This window comes from Diabrotica virgifera, chromosome 9 (assembly GCF_917563875.1).
Source record: "Diabrotica virgifera virgifera chromosome 9, PGI_DIABVI_V3a".
NCBI lineage: Eukaryota > Metazoa > Arthropoda > Insecta > Coleoptera > Chrysomelidae > Diabrotica > Diabrotica virgifera.
The window spans coordinates 173,831,823-173,858,483 of NC_065451.1; the positions used below are offsets into that span (position 1 = coordinate 173,831,823).

General features: G+C 33.1%; 1 protein-coding gene across 1 annotated transcript in view; it reads right to left on the bottom strand.

Moving 5' to 3' along the window:
• Window positions 1-755: 755 nt before the first annotated feature.
• The window catches only part of LOC126891930 (E3 ubiquitin-protein ligase ariadne-1-like), a 38,252-nt gene continuing 12,346 nt past the window's right edge, over window positions 756-26,661 (bottom strand). The window contains exons 2-5 of the mRNA XM_050661278.1: window positions 22,650-22,845; window positions 7,006-7,193; window positions 4,017-4,330; window positions 756-1,334 (exon numbers count right to left, since the gene is read on the bottom strand). Of these exons, the coding sequence (XP_050517235.1) occupies window positions 836-1,334; window positions 4,017-4,330; window positions 7,006-7,193; window positions 22,650-22,845 (1,197 nt within the window). The 3' untranslated portion in view covers window positions 756-835. The remainder of the gene's footprint in view (window positions 1,335-4,016; window positions 4,331-7,005; window positions 7,194-22,649; window positions 22,846-26,661) is intronic.

A 26,661-nucleotide genomic window follows, 5' to 3' on the forward strand; every position in this document is an offset into this window, starting at 1 on the left:
GAACCCACCACCTAGCGCTCTTGACGAGATTTGATATTCATCGAAACACGTGTAGGGCATTGGGGGGTTCGAACTGAATTGAAATGCAATCGTCTATTTCTTATTTTACTGTATTCTCCCTGTAGAGACGAAATGGATATGCTTCTTTTCATGAGCATTTTTCAGTGCGTCACAAATGAGAAAAAAAGGTAAGTCCGTGATAATATACATTTATAACATTTATTCTAACATGACATTTTAGTTAAATCTGACAGTTGTCACATTTTATTTGCAATTTGGCATAAAAACAAATCAATTGTGTTTATTGCATTTATAAAATAGTATTTTCTTTGATTTGTATAGTCTTATAAATTGTAGATTATATTCGTAGATATATTATATAATTCGTAAATAATTTTTTTTCGATTTTAGCGACATCTATTGACAACTAGAATAAATGTTGTAAATGTCACCGACGAAATGTAATCACCGACGTGCGTTTTTTTCTGTCACATACAATTTAATGCGTTAGAAAGAAATGGAATAACTGTGACGCACTGAAAGATGCTCATAAGAAAAAGAATAGCATTGAACCTTGAATTGTAGATGTATTGTCGGACATAAGGTTCCGTTACATCGTTTCATAAGCTTTCTAATGAGCTTTAAATTTGCAATTCACCTAACAAAGGGGAGTCTCTCGGTACTTGGATTTATCTTGGACTAGGATTGGGATTTCTCGATATAGTAGTAATGAAAGGAGTAATAAATACATAATATTTTAAAAATAAAATTTATTCTCTTAACTTTGCATGAACCACGTACAAGCGAACCTTCCAGAACACTGAAACTTTACAATTTAGTCGCTATAGAGCCACCAATCCTTCTCATAACCCTCGTGAACGTGATCTAACAAAGCTATTCTTCTACAATCACAGTATCTATATGTATCCTGAACCTGCGTCTTCTTTTCAATCAGATTTTCGTTCGTGATGTCTCTCTCGAGGTACTCGCTTAAAAGTTCAGTGGCTCGCTCTAGATCTTTTTGGTTATCTTCAAATATCACAGATTGATTATTCTTTTTCAAATAGTACGCAAATACGTATGTATACATAAGTGTCTGTCGACACTGACAAAGTATGTCGACTGCTTTTTTTAGATATTGCACTTCTATCCAGCTCATGTTAAGTTGCTGCATATCTTCCATTTTCTCCTTCACTGATGCGTATAGTTTGTGCTCGAACTTTAAGGACTGCATGTGGTTCATGTAGCGGTTACAGTAGAAGAGGTAACGCTGAAGAGCTGCTCTGGATTTTTCTTGAGCGTCCCGGGCTGATCTTGCCTCATCTTCGTCATACCTATTAAAAAACAAACATTATAATTGATGGATTCGACCGTTACTTGATGGAAGTTCATTTTATCTAACAATAAAACACTGAAAACGTTTGTTTTCTATACTTCCACAAAATTTATTACAACTATGTGACTACAGCTGTTTCAGCAGAGTGCCTTTCTCAAGTGATAAAATTTACAATGTGTTTGCCTTTTTAAGTCTTCAACTGAAGAGGTTGAGAAGTGGGGAGCTGTTTGTCTCGAGCTGGTCATTCAGAATTATATCTGTATTTTTAATTTATTAATTTCCATAGATTCTAATAAAGATAGCTGAAGGCCTTTATTTTGAATATGCAGAATTTGAAACTCTTCATTAAAAAAATGATTATGATCTAGAAGGTGAAGTGCGTATGTAGAAGTGTCTGTTTTTCTATTGTTGAAAGCCCTTTTATGTTCTGCTATCCGTTTGTCAAAAGTTCTGCCAGTTTGACCGATGTAAGTTTTCGGACAGTCACCACAAGTTAGTTTGTAAACACCACTCTGTAGTTCTTTTCTCTTTCGGCTCTTATTGTTCTTAATATATTTGCTGTTGTTTGTTGCTGTATAAGTTGTTGTTAGTTCTGAAAGCTGGTGTTATTTCTTTCTTTTTTATGTATCTGGCTATTTTTGTTGTTATCTTGCCAGTATATGTGATAGAGCAGAAGGTACTGGGTTCTTTCTGTGGTAGTGGATAGACTAATTTCAGGGCTTTCTTATGGAGTTTTTGGTTTAAAATTTTGTTAATTGTTTGTTCGTTATAGTCATTGTTTACTGCTATTTGTTTAATGATGTTCAGTTCTATCTCGAAGTTATTTTTTGACATGGGAATTTCTGTCAGTCTATGTATTATGCTATGGTAGGCTGCTAATTTGTGTTGTGTGGGATGGGATGATGAATTGTGTATAGTTGTGTCAGTATGGGTAGGTTTATGATAAACGGAGAACTCATGTTTGTTGTGTAGTCTGGTAATTGTTACATCTAGAAAGTTTATGGACTTATTCTGTTCTCTTTCTATTGTAAACTCAATATTACTATGAAGTGAATTAATGTATGATAGAAATTGATCAAGTTGCTTGTTAGTTCCTGTAAAGCATATTAGTACATCATCCACGTATCTCCACCAATATAAGAACTGATTAAATAAGGGATGTTTAGAAATTGTTGTTTCAAGTTGGTTCATAAATATATCTGATAGCAATGGGTTTAGAGGATTACCCATAATAAGTCCTGCACAGTTGTTTGTGTATATTTGATTAATGAATTCAAAATAGTCTTGATTTATGCAAATTTCAAGAAGGTGTAAAATTTCACATGCAATGATCGGATTTGTACTATTATGGTCTAAAAGATTTTTAACTAAAACAAAAGTTTCTGTAGGAGGAACACTAGGAAAAAGATTTTTACGTCAAATGAGATTAGTCTGGAGTTGTTGGGTAATTGAAAATGTTGTATTTTATTAACTAGTTCTAGTGTATTTTTTACGGTGAATTTAGGTGAAAATTTAGTGTATTCTGTAATAATTTAGGAAGTTGTGACACTTGAGAAAGGCACTCTGCCGAAACAGCTGTAGTCACATAGTTGTAATAAATTTTGTGGAAGTATAGAAAACAAACGTTTTCAGTGTTTTATTGTTAGACAAATATTATAATTCGACTAATACAAAACTATCGTGTAAATCTGCAAGTTTTTCAAATAAAACTTCTTACGGGCCGTTGGGGTGGAGTCTAAATACAAAAAAAACTTATTCGCTTATTACCAATGCATTAAATAAAGGGGGCAATGAGACCTGAAATAATATCAAGAATATGATATAGTGAAAAGTACCATTTTAAACTTGTACAACAAATGAGCTTTTTCATTTTAATATGTTTACAAACGATTTCTATCAATCACTATCATCGGACTCACTATTTTAATGAAAGACAGTTATACGCCAGTATGGGTCTATTGAATAAAAATAAGTATTTGCTTAGTATATATAAAATAAGTATTTGAAAAATTTAAACGCAGAATGAAAGACTGCATTATTATCGAGGATCAAAAGTCCCTGAAAATTTCTGTGTATTTTAATCAGTTACAGGGGTGAAAAAAAAAGAGAAAAGATTTTTAATTTTAAATATTTCGTCCAAAAGAAACTTTTTGTTTATTCTAAGGAACTTGCGGCCTTTTAAATGAGACATTTAGTAAAAATTATATGCAACTCTTAATGCAGAATATATTATATGCACTACTGGCGCTCGCTAATATTTAATTATCCCCTCTACCTACGAGCTCAGAGCGGATAACAAGTATTTGTATAATGGCGAATTTGACCAAAGAGAAACCTTTTGAGACAGAGCCAGTCTACAGATCTGTGGAAAAAAGTAAAGGTTCCGTTCTCTCATCATTTCATTTTAAGTCTTACTGTGAAGAATTATTTAAGAAAGAAAAGATAAGTACATCGATATAAGACCAACAATTAAAGATATGCAGACGGTACAGCGTTATTGTTTACAAATGCAAAGCTGTTCGATCTTACAAAAAAAACTGAACATTTTCAAACTAAAAATATGTGAATATTTGAAGCATATTATGAGAAATGAAAAAACATGCACGTAATTAGAGATACAAAGAAATCAAGAGGGTAATCCGGATAAAATAAAAATTTATAAATGAAAAGTTTGTTCTACCTATTACAGTTGTACCATGAGCTTCCGTGTGGCTCCCAAGGTCCCAAGCAAACCCAGCAAAAATCTGCCTTGCAGTTTTGATTCTTGCAAATCATATGATTGCAACCACCGTCTTTTTCGATAGTAGCGTTACACTTAGGACACTCCTTGGTGTTAGCGGCGATCCAATTGGAAGTTTCAGAATCATCATCACACTTCTTCTTCCATTTCCTCAAAAGAAGACATTTGACGGGATCGTGCCAGCTCTCACCGCAAGCAAAGCAGAAAACGTTGCCACAACGGCAAGCCACTGGTTTTGAATCTACGTAAGAAACCTAAAAACAAAAAAATATGTATTAATTGTAAAAATGACTATAGTTTTTTTCAGCATCCTTGCCCTGTACCTATTAAGTACCTCACGGAAATCGGCAAAAAAGCGACCTGTTTGTGATACTGACCAGGCCAGGCAAACGACAGTTAAAGGGTTTGGTGCAAAAACCGGCCATGGACCATTTTTGGCAAAATTGAGTTTATGACATTCCTTGCCTTCAAAAATACCTCTGCACAGTTTGGAGCGAAACCCGTACATGTAGTATGTAAGAAATTTAATGTAGAACAACGTGGACGGCTATTGCACAAAAAATGTTAATAGCATAATCCTTAGAATCGATATATGCACACTGTCCTCAAAACTATGCAATATGCACGTGGACGGTTATTGCGCCAGGCCCTTCAGTTGTTTAAAGTAGTTTCATTTCTATAACAAGAACATATATGTTTTCTGCAGGCAAAATAAAAGAACATAGAAGAAAGTGGAAAGAAATAAAAGGTCACATTATATACAGTCCGTCTAATTTACTTACCGTTGCACGTCATTATCTACGTTAGAGATCTAAGTTGACATTGTTGCCCAATTACAAAAAATTCTTGGATTCATTTTAAATCAAATACATCACACAATTTTTGCAGAAGTGGATTACACAGCAAAACAAATTAATATACAATGTAAATAATTAAAAACTTTAGAAATAGAAAACAAGAATTAATATAATCAAGTTATAATCTTACGTTAAAGTACATAATAAAAACAGTAAATATAATGAAACAAATACTTATAGTAAAGAATATAAACAAATATGAAGTGCCATCACCGCAACTGTCAAATAAATGTTACCAATTTATGCCAAAATATCACCTTCGTTCGATTATAGTTACAGTGTATTCCAAACAAATGTGCTTCATAAAAACGCTTTATAATCTATTTATACAAATTAAATGAAACATTATTTTGTATTTCTTTAAGTTAACATTAATAGAAATCTTTAAATGTTATTTCTACCCGTACAAAATAAAATGTGTCTAGTGGCTGTAAATCCAGTGTACTCGGCAAAGTGATTCTAAAAAAGAACACACCTACCGCCTAAATATTTCGTGTTGGTATCATGTGACGTCACGGGCTATGACGCGGATGACGTGCAACGGTAAGTAAATTAGATGGAGTATAGATATATATAGATATAAAGAAAAAAAAGGCAAAAAAATGGTACGACGAAGACTGCGAACCAGCAACCACAGAAAAAGTAGCACGAAAGAAATAGTTGAAGACAGGTAGAGAAGAAAATTCAGAAGAGTATAGGCGAAGAAAGAAAGACTCAGACAAATGCTATACAAACAAAAAAAAATATGGAAACTTATAGAAGAATTGGAAGTAAATAGCAAGAATAATGTAAAGCTATGTAAATATATAAAATCACAAAACAAGAAGAAAACAAGAGTTAAAATTGATGCCAAAATATGGGAAAAATATTAAGGAGCGTTATTTAGGAGAACAGTTATTCGAGAGAAAGTACTCTTGAATGCACAGAAGAAACATACCTAGATGACATAATACAAACGAAATCGAAAAGCTGTCATATAAGGATTTTTTACGTGTGATAACAAGCCTAAAACAAAAGAAAACAGCAGGCCCAGACGAAATAACAAACGAGGCAGAGAAGGACTACAACGAAAAATATACGACCCAATAATAAGGATTTGGGAAGAAGAAAGAATGCCCAAAGAATGGAAAACAGGATGGATATTTCCTATTCTAAAGAAAGATATAGTCGGTTCGCTAAACTCAGACACAACTGGCTAGTGATTTTAGTAGGTAATTTTTTTGTTTTTGGCCAATTTTGCCAAAATTGTCAAAATTACTAACTATTTAGTAATTATTAACTATTTAGTAATTATTTTTTTACCAATTTTACCAAATTGTACCAATTTTACCAAATTGGCAAAATTACTTACTAAAATTACTAGCCAGTTGTGTTTGAGTTTAGCGAACCGACTATAACACCACAAAATGATTGTGATATTATTTTCTGACATATACAGGGTGTCCGAGACTAATTTATCCAGGTTATATCTCTTAAACGAATAGAGATTCTCGAATGGGACAAAAACTGATCTATTCCATTTGTAATAAACTTTAATATGGCGTAGAAAAAATCATACCCTAAATATTCATCCCTCAGTTACAAACCCTAACTTTAATTTTTTTAATAGCACCCTGTAAATTTTTTTTTATATTTTTGATGCGCTCTTCTATCGTCTATTCAACAGATTTTTTAAAAATAAAATCGGTTCGTAAGTAATCAACAAAATATCAGTTTATTTTTGTTAATTATGTGTCCCAGACTAATTATTTATCCAGGCTATATTTCTTAAACGAATAGAGATTTTCGAATGGGACAAAAACTGATCTATTCCATTTGTAATACATTTTAATATGGCGTAGAAAAAAGTCATCCCCTAAATATTCATCCCTTAGTGACAGGGTGCTATTAAAAAAATTAAAGTTAGGGGTTGCAACTAAGGGATGAATATTTAGGGGATGATTTTTTCTACACCATATTAAAGTTTATTACAAATGGAATAGATCAGTTTTTGTCCCATTCGAAAATCTCTATTCGTTTAAGAGATATAGCCTGGATAAATTAGTCTGGGACACCCTGTATTGTTCACTTACCTTGATAGCATAACTACAATCCGGACTGGGACACCATCTTAATAGTCTATTGCATTCAACAAAACTATTAGTAATCAAATGCTGGTATTTCAGTTTTACTCTAGAGTCCTTTAATAATCTCATAACTGTTTCATCATCAACTAAAATTGGACAATTGTGTGCAGCACATGCTATTGTTTTACCCATACCTAAAAAGAATAATATTTTATTAATTTTGCTATTGTCAAGTCATGTAGTTCCGCTTCTCGCTGTTCCTTGAAGTAAATTGACTCATTTTTTAGCAATATGGTCACTTACATCAGGGGTCACCAATTATGTTATCCGAGGGTCCGTTTCGAAAACCTATGACACTTCCGGGGTCCAGATTTATTGCTACCTGTGTCTAGTTGTTCTGATTCGGTTTCTTTGCGGATTATTGTTAAAAATATCCCCTATAAACAAATCAGAAGGGTGCCGGCGAAATTTTTGTAACATTTTTTTTTAACAAATTCAAAATATTACCTTTTGGCCCCAAAATAGTTATTTTCCTAACAAGTGCAGAAAGTCATTCTTTTCAGCACGCGACTGCAGTTTGCCGAACGACGCGAAGCGGGAGTTCGGCAAGCAGTCGAGTGCGGAAAAGAGACTTTCTGCAAGAGTTAGGAACAATATTTTTTCTAAGAGTCTTTAAAAAAGTACCAAATCTTAATCAATTAATTTAATTAATATGAAAATACATACACAAATTAATTCTTTGACAAGGTTGTCAAAACCAAACTTACAATATAATTAGTTAGCATGACGACGATCTTGGTTTCCATGGCGATGATTCAAAAAGACTGTTATTTGACCGATTTGACTTTCGAATATTATGTCAAAATAATTTTATTTCATCGAATTGTCGTATATAATATCACAAGAGAGAAAATTTTGCCGGCAATATTTTCGACTGGTATGAAAGTTTATCTTTACTTAAATCACGAGACGTCAGTCGAGTGATTTTGTCAAAATTTCATAAGCGAAAATTACCAAAAGGCAACGAACTTGAATGAAACCAGGAGAAAATTTTGCCGGAAATAATTTTCTCTCGAATGATATTCGACAAGACTATTTCACGAGACAATTAATGCACCATATCAACGAAATATAATCTTTATTTCTTTATTTATTTATTTATTATCTGTCATAATTTTGTCGCTGAGATTTCACGTCGTTAAGGAGTTTTGTCAGTAGGAAACGAAGGTTGCTATGCCGTTTTATCAGTTAAAAACAGTCTAGTGAAATAGTCGTGTTAATTTCATTAAAACAGGAACACAATAAGATATATTTGAAATAAATTAGTAAATAATATCTAAATATTAGTTTATTGCATGTATTATAATTACTTTAAGGCCATATTAACATATCTAAATTAACATGCGTGCGGAAAAGTAAAAACCGCGTGCGGAAAAGTAACACGCGTGCAGAAAAGTAACACGCGTGCGGAAAAGTAACACGCGTGCGGAAAAGTAACACGCGTGCGGAAAAGTAACACGCGTGCGGAAAAGTGAAACTTTCTAAACTAAAATGCGTGCGCGAAAGTAGACATTTTTGCACGCTCGTAGAAAAATATGTTTTTAGCATTTTTGGGCCATCTTAAACAAAAAAAAAATCTTCTGTCTTTTTCTCAAAAGTTGATAGATTTTGAGTTTTAAGCGATTTAAAATCTGAAAAATGCGAAAATAAGCATTTTTGAAGATTGAAAAATGTAAATTATTATTTTTGAGGTTGTCAAGTGCCTAAATTGAAGTTTAAACATTCAACTTGTTTTTAATTGTGAATTATGCGCTTCTACTCGACCGTTAAGCCGCCGCGGCGGCACGTCGCACTATATGGTGCGTATCGCACTATATGATTGGCGTATTTAATTAGCACATTATAATAAATAAATTATTTAAAAAAAACTATGTTAATAATATATTATAAAATTTTAATAAATGTCAAGAATTTGTTCGGAATTTTTCACATAAGTACGTATATGTATACGTGCGACAGAGACGCACCATAAAGTGCGACGCGCGACGATTAACAAACAAAAAACACAGGTTTATATTGAAATAAGCCCCGATTACTCCTTAGAATCTTGAAATTGAATGTGAAAGCTTCAATTTATGCACTTGTCAACCTCAACACTAATAATTTGCACATGTGTTTTCACGTCTCGAAAATGCGTATGCGTCGCATTTTTCAGATTTTAAATCGCTTATAGCTCGAAAACTATCAACTTTTGAGAAAAATGACAAGAGACAAGAGACCTTTTTTATTAAATTTTTTCAACAAAAACCTAAAAATACATTTTTCGGGGCAAAAAGGTAATTTTGAATTTGTTTATAAAAAATTGTTTCCCATGGAAAAAAATGTACAACCTGTCTGAAGTTTGGAATGAGTTTAGTGCAACTGATTCTCATTAGGGAGTTGAGATAAACGATCTTCGAAATAAAACTCACACAGCTCAATCATTTTCCCTTCCAAATCCTGAAAGTCTAAACGACTACTTCGTTAATGTGAGTAAAAATATAACATCAACAATTTTGCCGCAACAAGATCCCATTTCCTATTCCTATCTTCCTAATTCAAGACAGGTCTCGAATTCATTCTTTTTACGATCAGTCGATAACTCTGAACTGATCCAAACAATCAATAGTATCAAAAGCAAATCATCCTCTAGTACTGATGGACTATCTATAAAAATTTTCTCTAATCTCACAGAAAATGTGTTGGAAATCCTTCTCTCACTAATTAATGATTCCTTCGAAAAAGGTAAATTTCCAGAGTGCCTAAAGACAGCCATTATTATTCCTCTTCATAAGGGTGGCGAAAAATCTGATGCCTGCAACTATAGACCTATTGCCTTACTACCGGTACTCTCCAAAATTATTGAGAGACTCATTAAAACTCGACTTATGTCCTTTATCGTTGATAACAACATTTTATCACAAAATCAGTTCGGCTTTTTAACAAATAAATGTACCACTGATGCCATGTTTTCTGTACTACATGAGGTTTACCAAGCACTAAACAATAATCTTTATACTGCCACTGTTTTCTGCGACTATGCCAAAGCTTTTGATTGTGTAAATCACGACATCTTGATTACAAAACTAAATTTCTATGGAATTCGAGGTATTTCTTTGAATTGGTTCCAATCCTACTTGAATAATCGGAAACAACTAGTTAGAGCAAATGATACTGACTCTAGTCTCAAAGACATCGTATGTGGAGTACCACAAGGTTCAGTATTGGGTCCTATACTGTTCCTTATCTTTATAAATGACATCACTAATTTAAAAATCAATGGGAAAATTTTTCTTTTTGCTGATGATACCAGTATCACTTGGAGCAACTCAACTATTGCATCTCTTCATGAAACTATAACTTCGGATCTACTGACGATAAAGACCTGGTCTCACTCTAATTTACTCTCTTTTAACGTAAATAAAACAGTAGCATTATCCTATAAAGGAGCTCTTCAACCTTTGCCTCTTAATAACAGCCAGATCAGTACCGTTGATTCTGTAAAATTTCTTGGTATTTTTTTAGACAACAACCTCAAATGGTCCTTCATATCGATTCGTTAAATAAAAAACTCGCCTCCGCTTGCTATGCAATACGATCTGTCTCAAGGGAACTCAATTTAGCATCTTCTAAAATAACATATTTTTCGTTGTTCGAGTCTCATCTTCGATATGGTCTTCCTTTTTGGGGTTCTAGTACAGCTGCTCAATTTGATGTCATTTTTAGATTGCAAAAAAGAGCAATAAGATATTTGTTTGGCATCAGAAGATCTACACATTTCAGAAGTTACTTCAGAGATCACGAAATTTTAACACTTCCATCTTTATATATTCTAGAAACGGTTTGTTTAATTCGTAAACACCTTCATGTCTTTCCATCAAGGCCCAATCATCTTTACTCCACCAGAAATTCAATCTTTGATATTTATTTACCGATTCCATCCACTGAGTTAGTAAAGAAATCTATATTATATTCCGCAAAGAAACTGTACAATCATCTTCCGTTAGAACTTAAATCTGCAACATCTTTCCCTAAGTTCCGTAAAATGACAAAAGCCTAACTATCCAAAAGACCATATTATTCAATAGAAGAATTTCTTAATGAATAACTAAGAAAATTGGGTTCCATACGCAGTAGCATAAACTTGCCAGTTCCTTATGTTGTACCTATTTTATTTTATTTGTTGTATGTTCAGTTTGCAATTTATACATATTTTGCAATAAATTGTTTTTGTCTTGGCTTTTATATCTTATACTGTACATTATTGACGATTTATCTAATTTTAGTAAATTGTAGTTGTTATTTGTTATTTATATTATGTTTTTCTTTTGACTGTATGTAAGCTTTGTCCATAAAATTGTAAAAATTTTCAGTGAGAATAAAGCATATTTCTATGAGATATTCATCTGTTAGCTGAGATCTGTAGCAATTTTTAATAAAGTTAATTCTTAAAAAAGCGGCTTTGCAGATTCATAGTACACAATTTCATGGCCAAATATTTTCAGAATTTTAAAACACTATAATTTGAATTTAACTGCGGTCCGCACAAAACTAGCCTACGGTCCGGATGCGGACCGCGGTCCGTTAATTGGTGACCCCTGACTTATATGGTCGATCTTGACATGCTTCACCCAAGCGGTTCCTGACTCTTGTTATTGCTATCTGCTCTGTATAGGTCGGAGGGCAGGAGGGGTAATACTCGTTGATGTCGTTACCTGATTTATTTTGGTCTTTTCCTGCAGTAACATTTTCCATGTTGTAGGAAGCCTTTGTGCATCATTTCTTTGGTTTAGACTGTTAAGATTCTTTTCCATTTCTATCAATTCTCTGATTTCACATTTTCTTTTGATTTCTATGTTAGCTAGCATTCGTCGTTTGGTTCAGGTTTATTGTATGTTCTGTATGTGCGACATGTTGTGCTAGGTATGACATTTTTCTCTCCTTTCGACGGCCTTTCAGCGTTCTTCTCGTCTAACATGGATCCTTCGGTTGGCCCCCACATGAAATCTCGTATACTCCTTGTACGCCAGTCAATGGGAGCAAGAATAGTATATTATCTCCTAATTCAAAGTCTACCCTATGCCGATATGTGCTTTTATCTTGGGGGTGGTTCCCACCCCTTCTCAGGGGTGAAAATTTTTTTGGTTAAAATAATCACGGATTTCGCTATAGAATCTAATTCTAAGCAAAAACTGTTCTATATTTTTTTTTTTTTGAAAACTCAATCCTTTTTGAGTTATTCGTGGTTGAAAATTGGCTATTTTCATTGAAACAACATCTTTTCGAACGGTTTTTTGCGAATATCTTAAGGTACTAGTACACTTTAGAAGACCAAAAATAAGCATTTTTTCAAGATTTTTTTTCTTAGGACCTTTATTAAAAATGAACATAAAACTTTTTGCATATTCATATCTAACTCTTAGAGAATACAAAAAATATATCTTTTTTCATTTATGTACGTACACTAATATTGTAGAGTGCGCCAAAATCGAGGCCTCGAAAAAAAGTAGTTCCGATGGCGGACAGTTAATCTCAGGATTGGGATCTCTGAAACAAAAAATCGTACGGCATTTGAAAAAGGAAGGTTTCTTACGTGACAATTTACCACCGTCAGTAAAAAATTTCGCAAAAAAAGATTGTACGAAGATTTGAAAAAATCGCCCGTTTTGCTTTAGTTTTTCATGGTTAAAAAATATTTATTTTTTATTTTTTGGTCAAATTGTGGTAAATTGTCACGTAAGGAACCTTTCTTTTTCAAATGCAGTACGATTTTTTTGTTTCAGTTATCCCAATCCTGAGATTAACTGTCCGCCATCATTTTTCGAGGCCTCGACTTTTGCGCCCTCTACAATATTAGTGTACGTGCATAAATGAAAAAAGATATATTTTTGTACTCTCTAAGAGTTAGATATTAATATATAAAAAGTTTTATGTTCATTTTTAATAAAGGTTCTAAGAAAAAAATTCTTGAAAAAAATTATTATTTTTGGTCTTCTAAAGCAGTGATACTCAACCTGCGGCCCGCGGGCCGCATGCGGCCCTCTTGCGTTTTTTATGTGGCCCGAAGGCTAACTTAAGGGCTCTGTAAACGATCAAATTATTTTGAACTTGAGTAAGATAGTTGGTGGTGGCTTTTAGCATTTATTTACGACATACCAGGAAAACTTGACGAACTTAATCGTCGCGTCGTTTACAAATTAAAAGGTAAACATAAAATTATTTCGCAGTTAGAGAATAAATTATTTGCTTTCGAGGACCAGCTAAAGATGTAGGTACATCGAGGAAATTAATATAAAAAATCTGTATAATTTTTCGACATTGGTAAAAGATCAACAAGATGGAATTGATGTATCTCCAGAAAACTTTGCTACTATTTCTAATTACTTAGTTTTCTTGAGCGATGAATTTCAGGAAAGATTGAATGATTTTCGAAAAATTAGGAAATATCTTCTATTAGTGGAAAATTCCTGACACTTAGAAGTAGCCGCTACTACACAATTTGCGGCATTGGGATTTAATAGCGCAAAGTTGTCAGATGAACTAATTGATTTTCAAGATGATACAAATCTGGAGGCAATTTTTAAAGAAAAAAGTGACGCATATCAATATTGAGAATTCTGGAAATTAACACCGAATAACTATAAGGGCCGGTTGTTCGAACGCTAATCAAAAATGGAATCAACTGATCATTATCAAATATTTAATTACTGTCACCATCTGTCAATGTCAACTTTGTTTGGGTTGCTGAAAACATAATTGATTACAATTATGAGATTTATTAATCAATTATGTTAATAATAATTGTTATGTTAATTACTAATTGATAATTAATTAATCAATCAATTATGTTAATTATCATAATGATAATTAACATAATTGATTACAATCAACTGATTGACGGTCGAATGAGGGGTGTTGTTATTTGATGGTTGTTAAGGGGACTTAATTATAATCAACTTCTTGATTAGCGTTTGAACAACCGGGCCTTAAACTCTCAAAAGTTGCGCTTACTTGCTCTTCACGTTGTTTGCTTGATCATGCCTGTGCGAATCTTCGTATTAAAAAATGAAATATGCAAAAAATGTTTAAATTGCTGACCTTTCAAATGACCTTTTTTCACGAACTTTATTCTTATTTAAAAAATCATCGATTACGTTATCACACTCAGATGGATGACGTCACTAGTATAACATATGTCAAAAAATCATAATTTAAAAATAAAAAATCGACCTTTTTCAGGATTTTTCCTTATAATCGCCAATTTACGAAATAACGAATTTATTCCTTTCATTTGTATCATACTGTATATTACTTCACCTATATTGCGGCCCGCAAGCTGTGGCAATAGCTACTATGTGGCCCAGGGAAAAAAAGGTTGAGTATCGCTGTTCTAAAGTGTACTAGTACCTTAAAAACTATGCATCTAACTAAGAAAACTATATAAAACATTTTCGTATGTTATAAAAAACAAAGATACACTTGCATTCATAAATTTTCTAGTTATAATACAAAAAGAGATATGGTAGGTGAAAAGAGTTTGTTTTTTGGTACATGCTCAGATTAGTGTATTCAACTTGAAATATCAGAGAAACGGTCGATTTTAGGTGTATAATGCTACAAATACCTTTTGTAGTGTTTGTAAAGACCTTTAAAATGAGGAACATTATAAGTCCATTACATTCAAACTAAGCGACATATACTGCAAACAAAATTGATAACTAATATATTTTTAGAAAAAAGATAAGTAATTTTAACCCCCATCCACCAGAATGTAAATGCATCGTTTTCCTTCTACAATACCTTTTATTATAGTGTTATTTCTATGTTCAAAAAGTTGGCCGGGTTAAAAATGAATGGTTTTTGAAAAAAATTGGATCAAATTATACAGCAAATTTTGAAATTTTCTTAAAAATCTTCCTTTTTCTCCATGTAACTTGAAAATGATAAGAGATACAGTAATGAAAAACTAAAACGAAATTTTTATCTAAAAAACCTACATTTTTGTATGGTATCTTTTTTCTTATCTCTTATCATTTTCGAGTTACATGGAGAAAAAGGAAGATTTTTAAGAAAATTTAAAAATACGCTCTATAATTTGATTTTATTTTTTTTCAAAAACCATTAATGTCCAACTTTTTGAACATAGAAATAACACTATAATAAAAAGTATTGTAGAAGGAAAACGATGTATTTAAATTCTAATGGATGAGTGATTAAATATACTTTTCATTTCTTCTTAAAATACATTAGTCTTCAATTTTTTTGTAGCATATCTCGCTTAGTTTGAATTTAATCGACATTTAATATTGCTCATTTTAAAGGTCTTTTCAAGCACTACAAAAGTTATTAGTATCATTATACACCTAAAATCGACCGTTTCTCTGTTGTTTCAAGTTGAATACACCGATTTGAGCATGCACAAAAAAAACAAACTCTTCTCATCTACCATATCCCTTTTAGTATTATAACTAGAAGATTTATGAAGGAACGAATCTCTTTGCTTTTTTATAAGCTACAAAAACATTTTATATAGTTTTTTAGTTAGATGCATAGTTTTTAAGGTATTCGCAAAAATCCGTCCGAAAAGGTGTCATTTTTCAATGAAAATAGCCAATTTTCAACAACGAATAACTCAAAACGTATTGAGTTCTCAAAAAATAATTACAGAACAGATTTTGCTTAGAATTAGGTTCTCTAGCCTCTTCCGTGGTTATTTTAACCAAAAAAATTTTCACCCCCGAAAAGGGGTGGGAACCACCCCCAAGATAAAAGCGCACATCGGCATAGGGTAGACTTTGTTTCTTGAGCTATTCTCTACTTACTGTGAAAATATCAAGTAAATCGATGTAGTAGGATGGAATTCGGATCCAAATACCCCCATTGACTGCCCTATTGATTTTTAATGTTATTTTGGTTTTTGCTGTTGTTAAAATAGTTTTTTTTTTAGATATTTTTCTGTTCTTGTTAAATATCATTTCTATTTTGTGTTTTCTCAGCACTCACCCCATTTTCTCTGTTGAGTCCTTCACATTGCAGAATGGTTTTGCCAATCGGTTTTTCTTCTTCTAGTGGGTGCTTAATTCTTCTTCAAGGATACTGAGCTTTTTCAATGGTATATGTTAAGAAGCCGTTTTTTCTTAAAGCTCTGTTTACATTATGCATTTCTTCATTTTGATGGTCTTTGTCTGTCAGTCTTTCGGATTTTGTAATCAAGGTTTTGATGAATGAATGTAATTGTGCAAGATGGTAATGTGAAGCAGCATGTAGATATCTGTTGGTATGTGTCTGTTTTCAACACACTTTATGGCTTATGTGTCTGTCTTTTTTCTTTATTATTAAAACATCTAAGAATGGTATTCGATTGTTTTCTTCCAGTTCTATAGTAAACTGAATTTTAGGGTGAATATTGTTGATGTGTTCTAAAAATACTTTTAGTTTTTCTTCTCCGTGTGTCCAGATGATAAAAGTGTCATCCACATATCTAAGCCAAAGTTTGGGTTTGTGTTTCTATCTATCTATTAGTCTTGCGACATCCAATATTGGACATAGGCCTCCCCTTCGCTCCTCCACCTTTCTCTATCCTGAGCCATGTGCATCCATTTTGAGCCTGCTTGGTGTTTTAGGTCATCTACTCATCTCATCTGTGGTCTCCCTCTCTTTCGTTTATATGTCCATGGTCTCCACTCTGTAATAATTTTATTCCATCTTTCGTCTTTTTGTCTAATCGTATGACCGGCGAATTTCCATTTTAGTTTAGCTGTTTGACGAGTAGCATCTTTAACTTTTGTGATATTTCTTACCCAGGAATTCCTTTTTCTATGTGACAGTCTTACGTTGATCATTTGTCTTTCAATTGCTCTTTGTGTTTTCGCAATTCTGTCCATATTCGCTTTTGTGAACGTCCATGTTTGACATCCATATGTAAGGACCGGAAGAATACATTGGTCGTAGATTTTCTTTTTTAGATATTGAGGGTATTTTTTATTCTTCAATATGAAGCTGAGCATACCAAACGAGGCCCACGCCAACTTTCTTCGTCTCTTCATTTCTGCTGTTTGGTTGTCTCTATTCAATTTTATTATTTGTCCCAAGTATACGTATTCATTCACTTCCTCTATTTGGTTTTGTTTAACTACGATTCTTAACTCATCCTCTTGATTTGTTATCACTTTTGTTTTGCTGTAATTCATATTTAATCCAACTTTACTGGCTTCGTGGTCTAGTTGTTGTATCATTATTTGTAGTTGTTCCTTGTCTGTAGCGATAATGACGATATCGTCAGCGTATCTTAGGTGATTTAAGTATTGGCCGTTAATGATGATTCCATATTCTTCCCATTGTAATCTCTTGAAAATGTCTTCTAAGAGCTTGGTTGAAGAGCTTCGGCGAAATCGTATCTCCCTGTCTAAGGCCCCTTTTGATAGGTATGGGGTGTGTATTCTGTTCAAGTTGGATCGTAGTTGTGGCCTTACTGAATATTAGAGATTAGTTCTGTATACCTGTAATCTCTCTCGGGTGAACCTGTAACCCCTAGAGAGCGCGTCCCCAAGGTGGCGGATAGGGGCATGTCCTCACCAGCCTAGTGCTGGCGGATAGGTAGGAAATAAAATACTACCCGCGGACCAACAGGTAGGGCGGAGGATGCTCTAAAGCTGTAGAGAAAGCAAATCCTCTAGGAGAAGGAATACTCCAAAATCAAACCCTGGTCCTCCAGGTCGGGGGTTGAGGCATCGGGTTAACTCCCCGTTACTCGGAAAAATTCAAACTGTTAAAAAACCTAGCGAAACGCCTCGGAATCGATTGATTATAAAACGACGACACATGCTACGGAAAAGGATGACGAATATTGGAACTTGGAACGTACAAGGGTTTAAACAAAAAATAAATGAAGTAATACACGAAATAAATAGACTGAACATAGACATCGCAGTGATTACCGAAACAAAACGAAAGGGTCAAGGATCAGAAAATATCGGAGAATATGATTACTTCTACAGCGGGGTACCAAAGGAGAAAAGAGCACAACAAGGTGTAGGTATACTTATACGCAAGAAACTAAGGAGATTCATAACTGCTTGGGAAGCCATCAGCGAAAGGCTCATAAAAATGAATTTAACTATCAAAGGAAAAAAGATTACGATTATTGGAGTATATGCAGTAAACGATGATGCACTGGTGAATATTAAGGACGACTTTTTTGAAAAGCTACATTCAGAAATTGCAAATATCGGCAGATCACGAGAAATTATAATCTTGGGGGACCTAAACAGTAGAACAGGCAAGAAACAGCACAATAAAGTCATAGGCCAATATGGTGAAGAAGCTATAAATGACAATGGTACTAGGCTAATAGCCTTATGCGAACAAAATGATATGAAAATCACAAACGGATTCTTCCAACACCGAGATATCCATAAATATACATGGACACAAAATACCCGAGGGCTGAAATCAATCATAGACTATACAATCATAAGACAAAAGACTAAATTGATTGTACAGGATGTGCGGGTATATAGAGGAGCCACTTGCGGCAGTGACCACCATCTATTAAAAACAAAGCTCACAATAGGAATAGATAGAGCAAGAGATTTAAAAGAAGCTGCAGCGGAAATAGAAAAATTAACAGAAAAGAAATACAACCTAAACAGCTTAGAACAAGAAAGCGTGAGGGATTTATACAGGAGTAGATTAGATAAAAAGTTAGAAACCATGCAATTTACCAGCAATGAAGAGCATTATCATTATATAAAAACATGTCTTCAGGAAGCAGCAACAGAGGCCCTCGGACTCCAAATAAAAAACCACAGAAAAACTCCGTATTGGTGGGACGAAGAAATAGAACAAGAGATTAAAAATAAAAGAGAGAAGTATAAAAAATTTCTGAACACAAGGACCGACGCCGATAAGGTAGAATACAAGAGGGTCCAAGCTAAAGTGCGAAAAATGATATGCCAAAAGAAGAATGAGGCTTGGGAGCAAAAGTGTAACATGATTAACACACATTTAGGAGGACGGAGAAGTACAGAAAGTTGGAAAGTATTAAAATCGCTACGACAGGAAAAGAAAAGAGATATAATATCAGCAATCACACCGGATCAATGGGACGAATATTTTGAAAAACTCCTAAATGAGGACAGAGCGGAATTTTTAAATAACAGTGATACCAGCAATGTAAATATCTTAGCCTCACCATTACGGGTAACAACAAAAGAAGTAGAAGAAGTATGTAAGTTTTTAAAAAATAACAAAGCACCAGGACCAGGGAACATACCAGCTGAACTAATAAAATATGGCACAACAAAATTATATGAAAACCTGGCTAAACTCTTTCAAAGATGCATCAACGGAGCGGAAATCCCAGAAGAATGGAAGACATCATGGATATCCACCATACATAAAAAAGGCAGACGGGATCAATGTGACAACTACAGAGGCATCGCTGTAACGAACTCGATCAGCCGAATATACGGAAAACTGATTAAAAATAAAATCGAAAACGAATATAAAGATATAGAAGCTGAAGAACAGGCAGGATTCAGGGCAGGGAGATCAACGGTTGACCATCTGTTTTGTATTACACAGATTATTGAGAAGAAACTGGCCGTCAACCAGGAGGTGCATCTGTTATATGTGGACTTAAGAAAAGCGTATGATAGCATCCCACAAAACAAATTATGGGAAGCATTAGAGAAAACCAATATAAGCGCAAATTTAATAACAGCGACGAAACAATTGTATACCAAAACTGCATCAAGGGTGAAAGTTGGAAGCAGGCTATCGAGAGGATTCCAAATTAGCAAAGGCCTAAAACAAGGGTGCTGCCTTTCACCGACATTATTTAAGATCTACCTCGAACAAACTCTAAAACTTTGGAAACGCAAATGCAAAAACATGGGATTACCGATCAGCAACAATACAATATACACTTTGTCATTTGCAGACGACCAACTTGTACTAGCGCAAGACTACGATGATATAGAATATATGACAAGCAAATTAATAGAGGAGTACAAAAAAGGTGGTTTGGAAATAAACATAAAGAAGACCGAATATATGTGTATCGGTGGGACACAGCAGGACCTTACACTGGGGAATGGCGAAATTATTAAACATTGCGACGCATATAAATACCTTGGTATGACCATCACACAAGAAGGAAGCGTAGACCGGACGATAGAAGAAAGAAACAACCAGGGAAGAAAAGCAATTACCCTTCTCAATAGCATCCTCTGGGACCAGTCAATATCAAACAACAACAAACATAGAATATACAATACAATTGTTAAGAGTATAATCACTTACAGCAGTGAAGTATGGCAAATAAAAGAAAGATACAAGAGAAAACTTGAAGCAACAGAAATGGATTTCTGGAGGCGCTCAGCAGGAAAATCAAGATTAGAAAGGGTAACCAACAACAGAATTAGGGAAATAATGAATGTGAAACACACAATAGTAGATGACATTAGTACCAAACAGCTTAGATGGTATGGACACGTACAAAGAATGTCCGAAGAACGACTCCCGAAACAAATCCTAACGTGGACCCCTCATGGTAGACGAAAAAGAGGAAGACCCCGCCTGAGTTGGAGAGAAGGAATAAATCGAGAAATGAGAGAAAGAGAATTGGATGAAGACCTTTGGATGGACCGAAGTGAATGGCGACTAGGCATCGGAAGACGTAGGAGAACGTTTTAAAACCGATATATATATATATATATATATATATATATATATATATATATATATATATATATATATATATATATATATATATATATATATATATATATATATATATATATATATATATATATACCTGTAATCTACTCTGCTATTGAGTAGTGATTGTTTTACTGCCCAGTGTTCTATGAAGTCGAATGCCTTTTCAAAATCTATAAATGCCATATATATGGGTATTTGGTATTCATTTATTTTCTCAATAAGTAACTTCATTGTCAGTAGGTGACAGGTGATGTACTGTAGCCTTTTCTGAATCCTGCCTGTTCTTTGGTCTGATAATTGTCGAATTTAGGAGTTAGTCTGTTGGTTAATATTTTAGTTAACAATTTATACATAACATTAAGCAAGGTAATCGGTCTATAATTTTGCAGATCTTTTTTGTCTCCTTTTTTAAACAATAATAGGGTGATTGCTTCATTCCAATTACTGGGTATGTTTCATGTACTTTTAGTATTTTGTTCAATAATATATAGTATAAGACTTCCCTTGTAATTTTTCCGCCATTTTTAATCATTTCCACTGTAATGTCGTCTCTTCCTGGTGATTTATTATTTTTCATTTCTCTCAGGGCTTTCTTTATTTTTGATTTGCTAATCTCTGGTTGTAGGTCAGAGTTAGCATTTTTTATTTTAGTTTTCAATTTTTGTGAAGAGTTTCTTGTGTCGGTGGTTGCTTTTCTTGATATAAGTCTAAGTAATACTGTTGTGTTATTGCTAATATTTCATGTATATCGTTGGTCTCTTCTCCCTGAGTATTTTTGATGGCATTTATTTCTGTTTTTCCCAGTTTTGGTCATAAGCACTTCATATTCTTGTTTTATTGAATAACTTTTTCAAATTGTTCTTGTTTCTTTCTTTTCCCTTCTTTTATCTTTCTTGATGCTTTTGTGTATCTTCGAATACTCTGCTGTTGATCTCTTGTTTTGTTGAGCTAGTGTTCTCCGTTTTTCCATTAATGTTTTTATTTCATGTGAGATCCATTCTTGTCTTTTCTTTCTCATGGGTGCCACTTCTTTATCGGCTTTCAGTAATGTTTGTGTTATAATGTTATTGATTTCGTCGACTCCTTTATTTACGAGTTGATTTTTATCGGGCATGATGTTTTTTAAATTCCCTTTATACTCTTGTTTATTTTCCCTTAATTTTTCCATATCTAAATTTTGTAAATTTTGTGTTCTCTTTTTCATTTCAAGTTGCCCATTAATGCTTAGGTTCGCTCTAACTAATCTATGGTCACTACCAGTTGTAAAATGGTTAAGAACGGTTACATCTTGTACAACAGACTTTTCCGATGAAAGTATGTAGTCTATTTCATTTTTTACTTGACCATTAGGACTGATCCATGTCCATTTTCGTTGCGGTTTCTTATTGGGTTTGTGTTTAGCTGTTTCTATTTCCTGCTGTTCTATTTCTTGCATAAACAAGTTTGCTATTACTGGTAATAGTGGGGAACCCATCGGTGCTCCTTCAACTTGTTTATATCTTTGTTCCTTATAGATGAAATATGTATGGCAGCTGTTCAGCCAGAAATTTTGCCAGTGGCTGTAGAGGAGATTCGATAGAGCCGCAATTGGCCGCAATGGTAATCCTGCCTTGTGTACCTTGAGGAGGCAGTAAAATTTTGTGAATTCATACCTTGTGTATGAATTGGCATCAATAATGTCTTAAAACGTTTTTTCAGCATATCCTTGCATTGTCAGATACCTGGACTGATAGAAACTCTCACGCAGAGTTATATGAACTATCATCTAACAATGATAACAAGTGATTGTAACTAAATGATTAGTTACTTAAATACTTTTTACCTAAATACTTAAATACTACTTACATAATTTTAATGTATAAATGTTATTACTTTTTTAATCTTACCTTCTCCCATAATCTTAGTAGTTAAATACTCATTCCAACACTCGTAACAAAATCTATGTCCACACTCTAAACCAGTCATCTGGCCAGGTGATAAAAACATACAACATATATCACATTCTTCTGAACCTAGGTTATTTTTTGTAATTCTACGCTTAACCACATTGACCTTCTTAAAGGGGTTGATGACATGTGCTTCCTAAAAATTCAATAAAACAGTAATTAACTTTAACAGGATAATTTATTCATTGGACTATTTATTTAGGTATTTATTATACAAGAAAACGCCATTAATAGATTAAATCACAATAAATGCATAGGGTTGTTTTGACATGACATTTTGAAACCATAATTGTTTATCTACCAAGCAGTCAAATAACTTAGGTATGGCTGATTGTATATAGACACTTCGATAGTTCTTAACCTTGCGTTAGTGTGGTGGGGTGTTGTATACCCCAGCTAGAAATATTTTGGTGTTCTTACACTAAAGACAAAAATTACTGTTATCTTATTTGGGTCATTGCTACTGAAATGTACATTTTCAATTATAAAAAGATTATAAATTAAAAATTTAAAAAGCCAACTATGAAAGACCTTCATAGAACAGGAAAATCTACATATTAATACTCTAATAACAGGTAAAGCTTAAATTTTTTTATATTGCTTATATTTTTAGATTTTGTAATGTTTTGGTTAACACAAGTGAGACAGTAATTAACAAAAGTGAGAAAACAGGAATCTATATTAATATAACAAGTTTCAAAATAAAAATTTTATTCTGTTATAAAAATGCAATGTGAAATTATAAAAAAAACTTTTAAGGACTGTCGTGATGAACCAGGCTGTGGATTTTGTTGAGGTGTAATATCTCCTGCAAATTCCTCAGGGACTGGAGTGGATGGTGGGGTTATTTCATTAAGCTGAGCTAAAAGTCTTTCTCTCCTTTTTTAGCATAGTACGATTTTTTACTTTTTTCTCGCCAACATTTTCTAATCTTCCTTTGCTCTCGTTCTGATAATTCAGCAATTGTCTTTATAGGTCTGGATCCCGCGTGTGAAAAAAAGTTGATTAATAGCAAGCTGAAAATTTGTTAATAGCTTAAAGGTGTCTAGTCGGACAAACTTTGATATATGGGAACACTGGAACAGGGGAAGTTTTAATTGTGGAACAGGTTAAAAATTTGGAACGATCAGACCACGAAAATGGCAAATGTATTTTGTCTGACAGAACAGACTTACACTCTCCGAACAGAGATTAAACTCTCTTGCAAAAATCAGACTGCTATTTATCACCAAATGGGCGTTTTAATGAGTGGAACATGTAGAATATGTCAAATGACAGGAATTATGACAGGTGATAAATACCAGTCTGATTTTTGCATGAGAGTTTAATCTCTGTTCGGAGAGTTTAAGTCTGTTCTGTCGGACAAAATAAATGTGCCGTTTTCGTGGTCTGGCCGTTCCAAATTTGCAACCTGTTCCACAATTAAAACTGCCCCAGTTCCAGTGTTCCCATATATCAAAGTTTATCCGACTAGACACCCTTAAGCTATTAACAAATTTTCAGCTTGCTATTAATCAACTTTTTTTTATACGTGGGATCCAGACCTATTACTTTACCGGCTTCTTCACTAGCTCTATATCGTTCTCTAGCCTTCCGTTTTTCTTCTTCATGCAATTTTTTCTCTTAACTTACGCATCGCATTTTTTAATCTTTCCCTAAGAACACTCTCCTTTTTTTTCATTGTTTTTCGCCGACTTTGCCATTTCTACAAACTGTCAGTACTATATTATTAAAAAAATCTATGTTTATTTTTAAAAAAATAAGTTTTAAGCAACGATTTAAGCAAAAAAATAATAATATTTTGTAACAATTTAATCAAACCTCATTTATGTTAACTCTGTCTCACTTTCGTTAATACATAAATTAACGCAAGTGAGATTAACGAAAGTGAGGTTTTATGTTAAGGCTATGGGTACATAATTCGCAAATATTTTACGTGTATCCCTACTTTTTCTGTCTTTACACGGCAAATTACGTGTAGTAAAATTCACACTGGTGTGGATATGTAAACATTACTAGAATGTCATTCTACTTGAAAATGTCATAATTAATTTAAAGAGATGGCTTTTGAATGTTCTTGGATAACTGTTATTTTTATAATTGCAAATTATTAATTCAGTTAATAAATGTGATAATTTTTTCACTAACTATGTTTTCAGTGATTGTAATAATTTATTTGTACAACAAAAACTAATAATCAATCGAGAAAAGAGGAAAAGTGTTAAAGTGATTTTTTAATATGTTGTTATTTTGGAACGCTTACAATTTTGAACATCTCTAACAACAAAATACTTGGATCACAGGATATATCTGATGTATTCTCTGCTTGGATCTTCCACAAATAATACACAATAAATAACTTTTTATTAAGTTCACGTCTTAAATCAATTATTTATCAAATACACTATATATCAATAATATTTAATCAATTTCTCAAAATATTCCCGATGCAATGTCAAATATTTAAAATTGTCACTGATTGTCAGTGTCTGACTGACAATATATGCTGACAATATTATATTCGGTTGAGTGCGTTGTAAGACAAAGACAGATTTGGAAAATATTACCACGGCATTGTGTTCATTTTTTTCAAATCCTGAAAAAACCAATAAATATTTTTGAAAAATTTAAACGCAGAATGAAAGACTAAATTATTACCGAGGGCCGAAAGTCCCTTAGAATAAATAAAAAGTTTATTTTGAATGAGATATTTGAAATTAAAAATCACACTAAATTTTCTCTTAGTTTTTTCACCCCTGTAACTTATTAAAATAAACATTATAGAAGTTCTCAGGGACTTTCGGCCCTCGCTAATAACGTAATCTTTCATTCTGCGTTTAAATTTTTCAAAAATACTTATTAGTTTTCTCAGGATTCGAAAAAAATGAATCCCCATTTGAATAGCATTGCAGCCGAAAATACGTACCGATCCTCTTAAACTTCCCGCCAAATCCCTGATAAATTGTTTGGATGGTGACTTTTTAAGAATAACTACTTTGCTTAATTTCCTAGCATATACAGTTTACAAACATTACTAATTAAAAAATTTTCACAAAATATACTTATTAACAAAAGTGAAACATTATGCTTACCGTTTGTGGGTCTTAACTCCGTTTTTCTATGAATATTTGTTAAATTTCACAGAACAACCTACCTCTCTCAAGGCTTTTATTCAACTAAAGAAGACTTGTCCAAACACTTAATGTCACACTATCAGCGCCATCTAACTGAATTTATGTGAAGTAATAATTCTATTAACGAAAGTGAGAATGAATGATGAGGACACCTATAAAAATCTGATTTTAAACTATAAAATAAAGTATTTCTTATAGGGGATGATAAAACTAAGAAATAATGTCAGCTATTTTATCATTCTCTGTAATTATTTATTTTACATAATATGTTAAAATGCCGTTTTTTTTTGTTTCAAAGCTTATATTAGCAAGGTGGGGACATTAACGAAAGTGAGAATTGATTCCTTTAATTTCAAAAAAATATAGGATTGGTTTTATTTGAGTGTAATATTATGCTAATTATTTTTTCTTATTAAACCTTATTTTTGCTTAAAGGACATCAAAATGAACATTTTGAAAACAATGACCCATTTCTGCAACTTTTTTGATTTTTTCAAATTTTTCTTTGTACTCTTGATTATTTTTATTGGGGTTCTACACACCCCACCTCACTAACTGTGTAATATTTACCCCACACTTTTACCACACTATTTACCACTATTACTCCCATCAGCAGAACTAACTTCACTGCAAATTCTTTCATCTCGAGGGTTTCTAGACAGGCAAATGCTTGCTCCAATTGTGTGGATTTCTTTGCGGATAGTTCGCGATTTTTAAAAACGCTAAAGGATTGCACCCTCTAGTTTTATGTTCTTGAATATTTTAAACTTGTGATTATATATCTTTACCTGTTATTTTTACTTTTTGACTTGCTTTAT